General features: G+C 39.6%; 1 protein-coding gene across 1 annotated transcript; it reads right to left on the minus strand.

Annotated features, from left to right (window-relative positions):
- Nucleotides 1-5910: 5910 nt before the first annotated feature.
- Nucleotides 5911-7302, minus strand: LOC102194501 (duodenase-1-like). Its single transcript, XM_005727126.2, has 5 exons — nucleotides 7230-7302; nucleotides 6999-7146; nucleotides 6615-6753; nucleotides 6281-6526; nucleotides 5911-6181 (listed from the first exon to the last, which is right to left on the minus strand). The coding sequence occupies exons 1-5, from the start codon at nucleotides 7285-7287 to the stop codon at nucleotides 6017-6019; spliced, it is 756 nt and encodes a 251-aa protein (XP_005727183.2). The 5' UTR covers nucleotides 7288-7302; the 3' UTR covers nucleotides 5911-6016.
- Nucleotides 7303-13250: the final 5948 nt, after the last annotated feature.

Raw genomic sequence — 13250 nt, forward strand, 5'->3', positions numbered from 1 at the left:
TTTTCAGTGGTAGTTTGCTGTGTATTGTGTTGTGTGAACTTGGCAAACTAACTAAAGGAAACATGTCCCAGGTCTGGTTTGTGGGTGGTTGTCTGCTTAGTAATGAACTCTGCAGACCACATCAAGCTTTCTGCTTCCCACAGGTGTAGCATATGGACTGAAAGCAAACAGAGGTGTTAGTGTGTTGTTGTGTAGTTTCTATTCAAGCTGACATCATTTAATGCTGTTTCTGCATGCTGGTCAGTGCCATCCAGACAGCAGGTATGACTGAGCTTTTGAACCAGGAGAAGGTGTTTACCTTCTTCGCTCCCAACGACGATGCCTTCAATGCACTGCCGCAGGATGAACTCAGCAGGCTGATGTGTGAGTTTTATTCAACTACACAGCTTCTCTTCATTCACATTCTTAATTTATCCACATGGACACTTTCCACACACGTGTGTAAAGCGTCTCTCTTCTTTACAGCAGCTTATGCTGAGACAACCCGTTCTCACTCCCGACGCGTAAAATAATGACGATTTGTCACGTCCCTTAACTTCTCATGCTGACGCCTAAGGTACCCTTCCACGTTTTTATGTGAAGCTGAGGGTTGTCAATTCATTCCAATATGAACCCGCTCGCGGCGATCGCGCGCTGTGCACAGCGGTGTGTACTCTGTGTGTTAACAAGAAAAACGCATATAAGAAAGTGGTGCGCAAAAGCAGGGTAGTGACAGAATTGATATTTGAAGCACGTGTACCTGCACATTAACACACGGGTACTGTGGAATATATTTTTTACTCTCCTAAAGCGCTCGTGCTCTCGTCCACTCCACGCAAAAAAATAGCAGCTGTGCGGTGTGTGTGGCATCGGTGCTCTCATCGCATGCGATGGAGTAAAAATCAAAAGCACAGCTTTATCAGACAGTTGCAGTTTAATGTTGGCTGACAAGTCTTCAGTGCGTCGCACAACTGGATTTCTGGACATGCTGACGTTGTTGAAGTCCTGAATTTGTTCCGGGCACATTATTTTTGGTGACTTTAATGGGGCAGTGTTTTATGAGGTCTCCATCTGAAAAAGGCTCGCCATGTCTTGCGATGAGTTGGGCGACTTCATAGCTGGCTATTGTAGCCTTTTCCTGGACCTTTTGAGCACAAAGAAAATACTGTTGCTGACCCCGCAGATCAAACAGACACACTTCCCCTTGAATTCTTTGAAGAAATATTCACTCTCCCACCGTGTCTGAAATTTTCTGCATTCACTTTCTACCTTTCGCTTCTTTGGTTCTGCCATGTTTAGTAACTTGCATAGCTGGACTGGCCATCGGGCATTTGCCCGGTATGCCCGATGGTGATTTTTCGTTTTTATGGGCCGATGGGGCTATTGAGGAGCTTCCACAGATTCAGTAACATTAGCAAGTGGTGGAGGCCAGCAGATGCAACACGCTGGCAGGTGGATGACGGAAAGGCAGGAGGAGCAGAGACCCGAGGCGGTGAACTGAACTTCAGGTAAGAAGTTATGACCTGCAGTCTATCTGGGTCAGATATAAACCAAGTTTAGGTGGAGTTTATTTTCGTTATGCTAGCTTTTTACAGTCAGTTACAATAGCTCGTACTGCGTACTAGCTAGCATGATGGAGTTTCTATACTGCTGTTTTATCTTATTTTATTTATAAGGTTAGTTATTAGAGTTTCCAACCGTCCTGTAAAAAATTATAATATTCAGAGAAAATATTGCGTGTTTCCTATTGAGGTGAAAAGGAACACAGTTTGTCCCGGACTTCAGCTACAATGAAAAAGACACAAAGCTGGAGTTATTCTTTGTCTTTGCTGCACAGCTGCCTCTTCTTCTCTCATTCTCCCCCCTTCCTCTCCTGTTCAATCACGAAACTGATCAATGATCAGCTGATCGCTTTTCTCTCTTGTTTGTTTATCTCCCACTTGGCGCCAGAAAGAAGAAACCGGCGGATGTTGTGCTAAACAACAGCAGCACATTTAAGCTTGATCAGCTGTTGTTAGAATTTATTTAATATTAATTTCTAGTATCAGCTGAGGTTTGCCGAGCCACAGCTGTAAAAGCTGCTGGTCATGATATCGGTTTGGTTATCTGGTGAGAGGGAAACATGAAGATGAAACCAGGCCTGGTTTCATCATGAAAAAACAGTGTGAAATAACTCAAAACATTTATTATTTTTATTTTATATTCATCAAAATAGCCACCCTTTGCTTTGATTACTGCTTTGCACTCTCTTGGCATTCTCTCGATAAGCTTCATGAGGTGCAAAGCACAGATTTCCACTGGTCTAATGTCCATTCCTTGTTTTTCTTGGCAAAAACAAATCTCCTCTGCTTGTTGCTTTTCCTTAGTTGCAGTTTCTTAGCAGCTATTTGACCATAAAGACCTGATTGTCACAGTCTCCTCTGAACAGTTGATGTAGAGATGTGTCTGCTACTGGATCTCTGTGTGTCATTTATCTGGGCTCTAATCTGAGGTGCTGTTAAATTGCGACTTCTGAGGCTGGTGACTCGGATGAATTTATCCTCAGCAGCAGAGGTGACTCTTGGTCTTCCTTTCCTGGGGCGGTCCTCACTTGAGCCAGTTTCGTTCAATCAATCAATCTTTATTTATAAAGCACTTTTCATACAAAAAAAAAAGTAGCACAAAGTGCTTTACATGGCTATAACAGGGAGCCGTCTGCACCAGGAGCCGGTCACAGACCGCAGCCTCTGGGCTGGGCACACAGCAGGAGGGAGGCAAAGAAGCCCCCCAACCAGGCTGAGAGGACCCCCAGAGCCCCAGCAGCCACGGTCGTAACGCTTGATTGTTTTTCCGACTGTACTTGGGGACGCATTAAAAGTTTTAGCAATTTTCCGGACTGACTGACATTAAGTTTTTAAAGTAATGATGAACTGTTGTTTCTCTTTACTTAGCTGATTGGTTCTTGCCATAATATGAATTCTAACAGTTGTCAAATACGGCTGTCAGTTGTGTACCAACCTGACTTCCAAGCATATGTTCCAACAAAGCCAAGGGTAGCTACTTTGAGGAATCTAAACTATAAGACATATTTAGAGTTATTTATTTAAAGAAATAACGCCAACAGCTAATCCTTTACACACCAGAGGACCACCAGAATCACCATGTATGATGTCACCACCGTGCACTGGAAAAAGTACAAAAAAAAGAAAAAAGAAATATAAGCTGTTGCGTCATTAAATGGTTGAAGAATAATTGTGAAGCAGGTCAGAACACAGAGGAGACAAAACCATGCATGATGTCAGCAAAATGGTTAACTTTTCTTTGTACTTTTATGGAGCGGTTTGCTTTGTTGGCAAGTATGATTATCATCTACCATATTTTGACTTTCAACCACATCCTTTATTCAAGGTAAGTTTGTCTGTTTGACACTTATCTTTGCAACTTTATCTTTATATTGTTTCCTCATCAGTCTGAAATACATTCACTACTGTATGATTATTCATCATTAATTTTGCACCACTTGCTGCTGTTGTACCTCACTGTCATTTATGAACTTCTTCTTTGGTCTAAATGTTCTTATTTGCACCTGCTTCTCAATTTTTGTGAAGTTAAATACCTTCGTATGTATGATTTCCAGCTGTTATCTTTTACTTGTTTTGGGTTTTATGGGGAAAAAAAATGTAATCCATCTACTAAACACAATATGAGTAATTTGACTTTTCAGTTATATCCAGCCGGCGACACAGAGTTGATAGTTAGGACTTTTTCACCATATTTCGAGCCAAATGTTCCCTGCAGTATTTTTTTAACTTTTATGTAATCAGTGGATTGAATATTGAAACTTTAAACTATTCTCTGTAGATATACTCTGTGATATTGTATGTTTTCTTTCATGTTGTATGAATCCTTAAGCAACAGCCAATGTAACAACTGACTGTAGAACTGTTGATATGGCAGATTAAGCAAATAGTATGCAAAGTATAATTGATAAAAATAAAAATTCCTTTCTTTATTTCTCTTATTTTCAATCTCTTCTGTTTAATTATACTCACAAGTAAAGAAGGCAGATATCTGACGTGACAGAGGTGAATGATATCATCTTTGAGTTCTGCAGCAAACTACATGAACCACAGATTGAAGATAAGCTGTCACTATAGTAGATCAACATGTGCATAAACAGGTCTTCAAACTTTCACACTTGTTGATGTATCACTCATTTAGTGTTTGAAGCACAAATCTGACTTCGTTATTCAATATTTACTCTGTAAAAAATAATTGTACTTCATGTGCTCATTAGCAATCTGGTGCTGTATAGCCCAAATATGTGGAGACGACGTCTGATGCTCAGTCGTTTTAAGATAGTTGAACATGTTAGACTTTCTGTATATATCTCTAAATCATACTTATGTGTGTGTGTGGGGGGGGGGGTAGAAGCAGACGCTCTCACAGTGCAGGGTTCTTAGAAAACAGAACTAATCCAAGAAAATAGAAAAAAGAATCCATTTTAATTTTTTTCTGAGAACTTTTGTGAATGTTTTGTGTGTTCTGATGAAAGTGTTTTCAATTGAAGGAAATCTTGGAACATCTGGTGGTGCAGCAACAGCAGGAATGTCTCCCTGCACCCCCTGCAGCTATAGGGCCCTAGTCTTCCCCTCAACAAGTTTTCCTTCTAGACTCTACAGCTGACTTCCACATGCTTCTCTATACTCAGTTGTCAGATCAAGGTACGAGTCCTTCTTTCTCTCACAGGGTAACTTCATCCTTCCCTTCCACTGGACAGTGAGTTCTGCCACGATCAGTTGTTGGCTGGGGGCTCTAATTTAATACCTCCTCTATCCAGGTTACCGAAATGATGACTAGCTCCTTCCTCTCCTTATTGGTGGATTATAATCATATATGAACAATAACAGTGGCATCCTCTCTCCATCCACTGTAAAACAGATGAGTTCTTCCCTGCCACCTTTCTGTATGGAGAGAATGTGATATTTGGACGATTTAACATTAATCCTGGTCCACGCATGAAGTTCTTCAAACCTTTCCAGGAGCCAAATGATGTTTGAAGAAGAGTTATTAAATCATCCATGTAACCCTTCAAAGCTGGCAATCATTGGCCTGGCTGCGTTCTTACTTCTCTGACTCCTGTTTATATTTTGTTTGAGATACAGTACTGTATCTGACAAGTATAGAAAGGCACTACCTTCCTCACTGTGGAAACACTTGATGCAGTCAGAAACCTAGCGTAAAATGTTACGCTTTGGGATGAGAACGTGTTGGAATGACACTACCTGCAGCAAACGAGATGAACCACAGAAACCACATTTTCCAGATTAAGATTTGAGTTCTGATGCTCAAGAGTGAGTTTTTTGTCAGGACTTTACTGATCAACCTTTAGAAAATACCATTTTAATAGACTAACTCATCTTGTTTTTAATGGAAAATCATTTTCTTCTTGTTCTTTCATCTGCTACCTTTAAGAATAAACACAAAATTATGGAATACTTGGCTGTCCCAACTCCACAGAAACCACCACTTGATGTTTGTATAGTGGGAAAGTTATGGGTGATTAAGACCAGGGATTTGAAAAATTCAGCAAAATGACTCAGTGTGTCGCTTGGATTTTTTATACTGCAAAATACACACAGGTAATAATCCACATGTAGTAGGAGCACAGGACACTTTATTAAAACCAAATTTAAATGTTTGTGCTTTTTATGCCCCAGAACTTTTAATCACATTTGTATTTGTTCATATATGATTATCACAGTAGTTCCTCATCAATATTGACTCTTAATAATTTTTAATTTGTCACAGTGATTCTTTCTCACTGATTTGAATCAAGGAAAAGTGTAAATGTCACAATAACCTCACACTACAAATCTAAATATTCCATTTCAGTTTGTGGAAATTGAGCTAAATGCTAAAATGATCACTGTTACAGAAGAAAAAACACAGTTTCATGCAGGGAATATTTTTAATTTCTGTCTCGGCTACATTGACAGAGCAATCAGAAATGCTGACATTTCAGTAATGCGAAACAGCAAAACTTCAGGGATTTTACTCAAAATGTTTTGTGGTTTTGTAGAATCATGTCGATCCATTGGAGGTATTTTGTGATGTCCGTGTAGACGTTGGGTTTATCTGGGTAGTTACAATTGCTGTTGTGGTTGAAAGAAACGATACCAACAGCAAACCCTTTGCACACCAGAGGACCACCAGAATCACCCTGTGAGGAGGAAGCATTTTAATTGGTCAGTTTATATTAAGTGTTTAATACAGTACATTTATCAAAAAGAAACCTGTTGACATTGGACAGAATACATACCTGACAGAATCCTTTGCTTGTGCCATATCCACCTGCACAGATAACATTGGCAGGAAGTTGAGGCCATTGATTCTTACAGACTTGTGGGTTAATGACAGACACGTCCACCACCCTCAGCTCACCAACAGTTTTACCACCATTCATAGTTTTTCCCCATCCAGCCACCTGGCACACTTCATTTTCTGTTAGATCTATTTCAGCATGCGGAAGTTGAATTTCATCGTGTAGATCGTTTGTGGTTGCCAACTAGACACACACAATAAAAAGTAAAAATATAAATAAGACCACAAATATATTTCATGTGAAACTGTTGTCAGTATAAAGATGTACTTACTTGTAGGAGCATGATGTCATCACCCTTCTCAGGTGTGTTGTAACTGCTATAGACGAATTTTTTTTTAATCTCTACTATTTGGCCATTCTTGAGATTGTGGTTGCCAAGAACAACATGCGTGGGGAAGCTGAAGGAATAATCATTAAGAGGTTTTCAATTCATTTTCTAAATCTGTTTTAATGACATGAATCAGAGATTGAAGCAGGAGGTCGTCCGTTTAGCTCACTGGTTTGGCAGTGAACCATGTGCCACATGACTGAAATTGAGCATCTTTCCCTGCTCTCTACTCATGTTCCTGTCTAATCTTCACTGCTCCACTATCCAATAAAGGCAAAGAATTATCTGTAGGAAAGAGACTTAAGCAGAAGATGTTTGATTACTCACTCGTCAAAACAGTGTGCGGCAGTGACCACAAAGTTATTAGTGATGAGAAACCCTCCACACACATGACCGCCGTTGTTTTGCACAGAGACCATATATCGCATTGAACTCTCCGGTGCTTTTCCTCCATGTATGATGCCACCCCCATGCACTGAAGTAAAAGAAAAAAAGGAAAATTAAATGGATGCCTCATTAAATGGTTGAAGAATAACAACAAGGACTTGTGATTCTTACCGAGTTGTCCAAAGCAGGTCAGAACAAGGAGGAGGAGAACTTTCTGCAGACCGAACATGATGCAAGCAAAATGGTTAGCCTTTGTTTGTACTGTAGGAGTCTCAGGTTCAGCCTTTTATAGAGCAGCTTCCTTTTGACAAGTATGATTATCATCTGTCATTTTTTGCCTTTTGACCACTTCCTTTGCTACGTGTATTTTTGCCTATTTGAAACTTGTGTTATCTTTGCATGGTCTTGCTTATCATAAGTACAGTGCATCATCAGTCAGCAACACACTGCTTTGCACACAGAAATAAAAATCTTCACAAAAGCCTTTCACATTATTTTACAAATTATTTATCCTTTTTGCTGATAGCAACCTGCAGTCATTTGATGTATTTTTCACAAGTATTATATTTATCTGCTGAGGAATCCCCAACCATTCTACTTTTGGCAGATCTCACCAAGGTTTCTCATATTTATGGTCTTCTGGCATGGATCTTGATCTTCAGTTCACCCCACAGATTTTAAAGTCAGGGCGTCATGCAGGCCAGTCAGTAACATTCCTTTTGGTATTTTGAAAGCAGTTCTTGACCGGGTATGTTTTGGGTCGATGTCATGCTGGAAGACAAAGCAATGACAATGACCCAGTTTTACTGCTGACTGCTTGAGGATTTCTTTCAAAATCTTCACATATCTTCCTTCTTCATGATTTCTTCCACCTTGAAGAAATCCCCGGTTCCGAATGCGTCTCCCTGTTGATGCCTAAAGAGCTCTTTTTTTCATCTCATCTGACCAAAGGACGCACTTCAAGTATATATAATATTTTTTCAGCTTGTCCTTAGCATGCATCAGTCTGACTTGAAAGTTTCTCTTTTTCTTGGTCTGCAAGTCAATTCTTGTGCAGTGTTCTGGTGACAGTCTTCTTTGAGACTTCAATTCCTGAGTTGTCTGAGTCATTCACTTGTGTCTTGGCAGTTGTTCCAGGGCAGGGGTCTCAAACTTGCAGCCAAGGGGCCACTTGCGGCCCATGCCACCCCTACTTGCAGCCCATATCTCATTTTTAAGTCTGACATCATTAGCCGTTTCTGGGTCCAAACTCCGCTTCAGGTCCCAAAGTCAACACTGTGGCATCACTGAGAGTTACAAACTGTCTAAATTCTTTCATCTTTAATAAAATGATCGGTGTGGCTGCTCCACCAGGTGTAACAATTAAATTTAACATCCAGGCATCAAAGAAAACAGAATTTATTAAGTTTAATGGAGTTCGAAGTTAGCAGGGAGTTAGCTCGCTAGTTTCCATCTAAAAATGACATACTGTGGCGACCCACTAGAGGGCTCCACTCACACCCAAGCTTGGAGGAGGGGTTCTGTTGTGTTTGGGCGCGATATGCTCAGTCAATGTATGGAGGTGAATAAAGTTGGAGTGGAAAACTAGAGCTCCTATGTTGTGTATCACATGCCTCCATAATACCCTGTTCTGACTGAGGGATTTCTGAAAAAATGAAAACATACAGCTCTGCTATCACTTCAGATATAAGTGAAGACAGAAAACTAAACAGTAGTGGTGTTTGTAGGGTATATCATGATGTGCTATGTGGTACTAGCTACATAACTATGGTTAGCATAATATAAACACATTAGCACAGTGAAGCTGGAGGATGAACGCTAAGTTTTTTCCACTCAATAAAAGTCAACACAAAAGTTACCGATGGTTAGGGACAAATGCAATTGCATGGCAGGAAAAAGATGCTGTAAATGGACCAAACGTCAGTCAGTTGAACAACTGAGATAATCCATCCACAATAGAGGTTAGTCATTAACACACTGCTGCATGGGCTGGGCCATAGTTATATCATAAGGTTTGAAAAACCGAGCTTTAAAACGTGCTGCTGATGAATAGTGGTAATAAAAACTGATAGAGGGCGACAGTGATCACTGACTTTTTAGGGGCTTGTTCAGATTAAATAGAACAAGATACAAAGCATTAAAATACGTTAAAAATACAACAGCCTTAATAAACACAGAAGTAGCTTTCGAACATCATCACTCAATAATAACTGGATATTGATGTGAAGAAATATAATGCAATTTGGCCCTGGAAGTTACTTTTTTTGTTAAGGAGGATTTGTTTGTTGTTGAGTACAATAAATTTTAATATGAAGGCAATATGAGCAGAGAGTGCAAAGATGCTGAGGCACTAGCTGTGTTGGTTCAGTGAGAGATTCAAAAACTAATGTGTACACTTATGTCTGCATTTTTATTTTGTTAAATATGAGCACAATGATAGCAGAAGTGCTGCCACGTGTCTGGCCAGAGACTAAGTACCAATGTGTTTATTTGGTAGTTCAATGAAAGGCTTCAGTTAGTTAGGAGTGAGGGGGGACTGCATTCACGTTTGCAGTTTTGTCACATTATACAGTATTTAAAAAATAATATTTGTGAGTGTTTTCTTTTGTACTGCTTGAACACTAAAGTGGCTGTCCAATGAAATGACAGTGCCAGTGGCCCACAGCTCATTTAAGCTTGAGACCCCTCCTCTAGGGTCTTTAGATACATCTCTCACTAGGTTTTCTTTGCATAGTTTTTCACTTCCTACCTCTGCCAAGCTTGTTCTGTACTGCATGGCTCTCTTGGATCATCCTTGATCACAGCTTTTCAGTCCAGTTCTTAACACACGGAAAACCTGTGATAACTTTGTATATCCATCTTCTGCTTTGTTTTGGGAGCATCAACAATTCTTTTTCTTGAGTCTAACTGATTTCTTTTGCTTTTGGCATGATGCTGATGTTGATGTATGTTTTTATTGTTATTACTGGTTATTGTTTCTACCAGTGCTTAGTTAGTGCACATACCATACAGATCTAGAGGCAACATCATAAGTGGATTACATTTGATTGCATAAGTATTTCTTTTACAATTGTAGCTGCTGCTCATTGAGCAGCCATGTCCAGTTTCTGTGTTTGTTAGAAATAAGTCTGGTTTGTTTAATATTAACACCTATCCTAATCACAAAAACATAATTTTCATCCTTCTACTAAACACAATATGAATATTTTTACTTATATCCAGCAGATGATACAGAGTTGATAGTTAGTTTTCTCACATATTAAACGCTGATGTCTGACGTGACACATTTCAACGATATTATCTTGGAGTTCTGCAGCAAACTACATAAACCATAGAAACCAAAGCATGAAGATAAGATGTTACTATAGTAGAACAACACGTACATAAACAGGTCTTCAAAGTTTCACATTTGTTGATGTATCACTCATTTAGTGTTTGCAACACTAATCTGACTTTGTTAGTATTTTTTAAGAATACTGAAGTACGTGTGCTCGTTAAGTGTACATGCTGGTGCTGTATATTTCAAATCGTATTACCCCGTGGAGAGGGTGCCTCCCGTCGGCCATTAGAAAATGCTATTTAATATTCAGTTCACTGAGATGTCTGATAAAGCTTTTTGAAAAAGTCCATATCAGATGCTGTGTCATTTCTTTCATCATACAAATGTCACCTCTTTCTTATTCATGCCTGTCATTGGTAGCTAAAGAACTGATTTCACTCCTGCCCGCCTCTACAACCTGATGAATCTCTTAAGGCTGCATCTGCTGTGTGTGTGTGTGTGTGTGTGTGTGTGTGTGTGTGTGTGTGTGTGTGTGTGTGTGTTTCTAAGCTGTTTACGTACTTCAAAGACCTTGCCCCCGAGTCGCCCTCGTGTCACCGGGCTGCTTCCTCTATGTAGTCACAGATATGATCAGATCTGATTACAGCTGAAGGCACGAAATGCAAAGACTAAGACTCACTTAGTCAATCAGTACATCTGTTAATGTACTGATTGGAAAAGTCTTGTTTAATAATCTAGAAAATGTTGCTGACTCAAATTTCTGGCTTTAGACAAAGATAACCGCAAAAAATACAGCAGTTTGTTTTTGTATTAGTTTTTTTTTTTTTGGCTCATATTCTCTGCACCATATTTGGGGAGAAAAGTTCATCTTTTGTACCGAGTCTGTAGTTCTCATAGGCTCTTTATCTGCATCATCTTTGTCTCTGCAGATGTGTGGAGTGTAGAAAGATGGGACCCAAGTCCAGATGCTGACTTGGACTTAACTGTGAGTGAACCTGTATTAGCACCAGGGACAGAATACAAAAATCAGAAAGTGGCAAAGACTAAATTAAAAAAAAACCTAAACTGGGAGGCAACTACAAAAGCAATACAAAGGAACTAAAAACCTAAAAACCTGAGAGGAGATGTCAAGCACAGAACATGAAAACCTGAGACTCTGGAACATGGAGAAATGCAGGCAATACCCAGACGACCCATCAACAAACAGAGGAAGAAAAAGGGCTTGAATACACAGGGATAATGAGGGAATGAGACACAGGAAGAGAGCACAGCTGGGAGAAATCACACTAACATAGCACATGATACTGTCAAAGTAAAACAGGAAACATGAGACAGGCACAGACATGAACACATAACTTGACTACGTGGCACAAGGAACACAGGGGAAGCACAGAGACAGAAACCAAGAGACTAGAAACTATAAATAACAATGAAATCCAAGACTACAAATATTTCAAAACACTGGGTCTCCGACTCAGGACTGCAACAATGTCAGCATGTTGCTGGGTGTTTGTTACATACTCAATTTCCAGGACCAACACCCCAATACAGGAAGTCTGGTTTGGCTTTCTGTTTAAAAAAGCCAGAATATTTGATCCTATGGGTCTTAACCAACCAGCAATGCAAAGCTTAGATGGACCCTCAGGGGACTCACCTAGTTTTAAGTCCAGGTGTCTTCCCTGCCACCTCTGTTACACCAGCTCCCCTCACGAGCTGCATTCAGAATACCTGGTTTAATTTTAGGGGCCTGGACAGTAGGCCTCAAGGGTCAATTTGGACCTCCTCGGCTTTACTGCTGCTAAATTGCTTTAATAAAATTTCCTGCAATGAAAGTCTAAATTATGGACATTCCCTTTTTAACGCTTTGTGAAATGGTAAAGGTAAAAATCTGAGTATTAACTCATTTTTTGTAAATCACTCTTACGGGTTACTTCAGCCCTTTATCGTAACCAACCATTGCCAAAAAAAATACCAAAAAGATACAGAACCAATTTGTAAGTTTACAGTTTGAGCAACGGTTCAGCCTCTGGAATCTCTGCTGAAATATCCAACGGTGAACTTCTGAGATCCAATCTTCTGAACTGCTCATCTCACAGAAGACAAAGGGAAGAACAAAGGATGTTCCTGGGCGCTCTCCTTTATACTCTGCCAAGTGCCCATTACCCACCTCTCCTCGCATCTAAACATTCGGTCATGTTGTTTACATAATATCATCCGAAGTATAGCCACGCCCTTATCAGCCTCCCATCTGACGTCTCCACATAAATTCAGAGAGTAGTGACTTCTGTGTGTCACTCTCACTCATTTCCCCCCTTCAACAAACATGATCCTATTTTTCAAGGCTGCTTTTTACACATCCTCTCAGTTAGGCCTGTCTTGGAATCATTATTATATTTTCTTATGCATTGTATTGGTTAAACTTAAACACACTTATATTGTATTATATTATATATTATATATCGTTCCGGGAAAAGCAGAACAGATGCAGGGCTAACACAGAGAAACAGACAATTTAGAGACAATTTATGACAATTAATCACCAGGTAAACAATCCACACAGGGAGAACATCAGTGCTGCTATTCTGAACATTATTAGACATAACTAACTATCAGCAAAATCACATATGAATTATGGTTCCATCTTCGATAATTGCAACACTTAACAACAATTCTCTCATTCAAAATCATATATGATGATAGGTTGGAGACTCATTTCTTATCTCTTGTGATGGCATCAGCCACACAGGGGTAAATTAGTCCATTTTTCACTTTATTAGTTTGCTTTGCAGTTTTCTTCATTAATATAATTCATTAATCATTTGGTTAAACCTAACACTGGTATTATGAGGCGCGCACATAGTAACATTGTGTGGTTTTTCTAAAATGTTTTGTTATATTAATTATGTTTCTCT

Source organism: Pundamilia nyererei, unplaced genomic scaffold (assembly GCF_000239375.1).
Source record: "Pundamilia nyererei isolate P.nyererei 1_Seehausen unplaced genomic scaffold, PunNye1.0 scaffold00023, whole genome shotgun sequence".
Lineage (NCBI taxonomy): Eukaryota > Metazoa > Chordata > Actinopteri > Cichliformes > Cichlidae > Pundamilia > Pundamilia nyererei.

Excerpts from the sequence above, each read along its gene's own strand:
- LOC102194501 (XM_005727126.2), bottom strand. The coding sequence starts at position 7,287 with ATGTTCGGTCTGCAGAAAGTTCTCCTCCTCCTTGTTCTGACCTGCTTT. Across the intron at positions 7,147-7,229 it reads GACCTGCTTTGGACAACTCG|TGCATGGGGGTGGCATCATA; the intron begins GTAAGAATCACA and ends CTTTTACTTCAG. Across the intron at positions 6,527-6,614 it reads ATGACATCATGCTCCTACAA|TTGGCAACCACAAACGATCT; the intron begins GTAAGTACATCT and ends GTGTGTGTCTAG.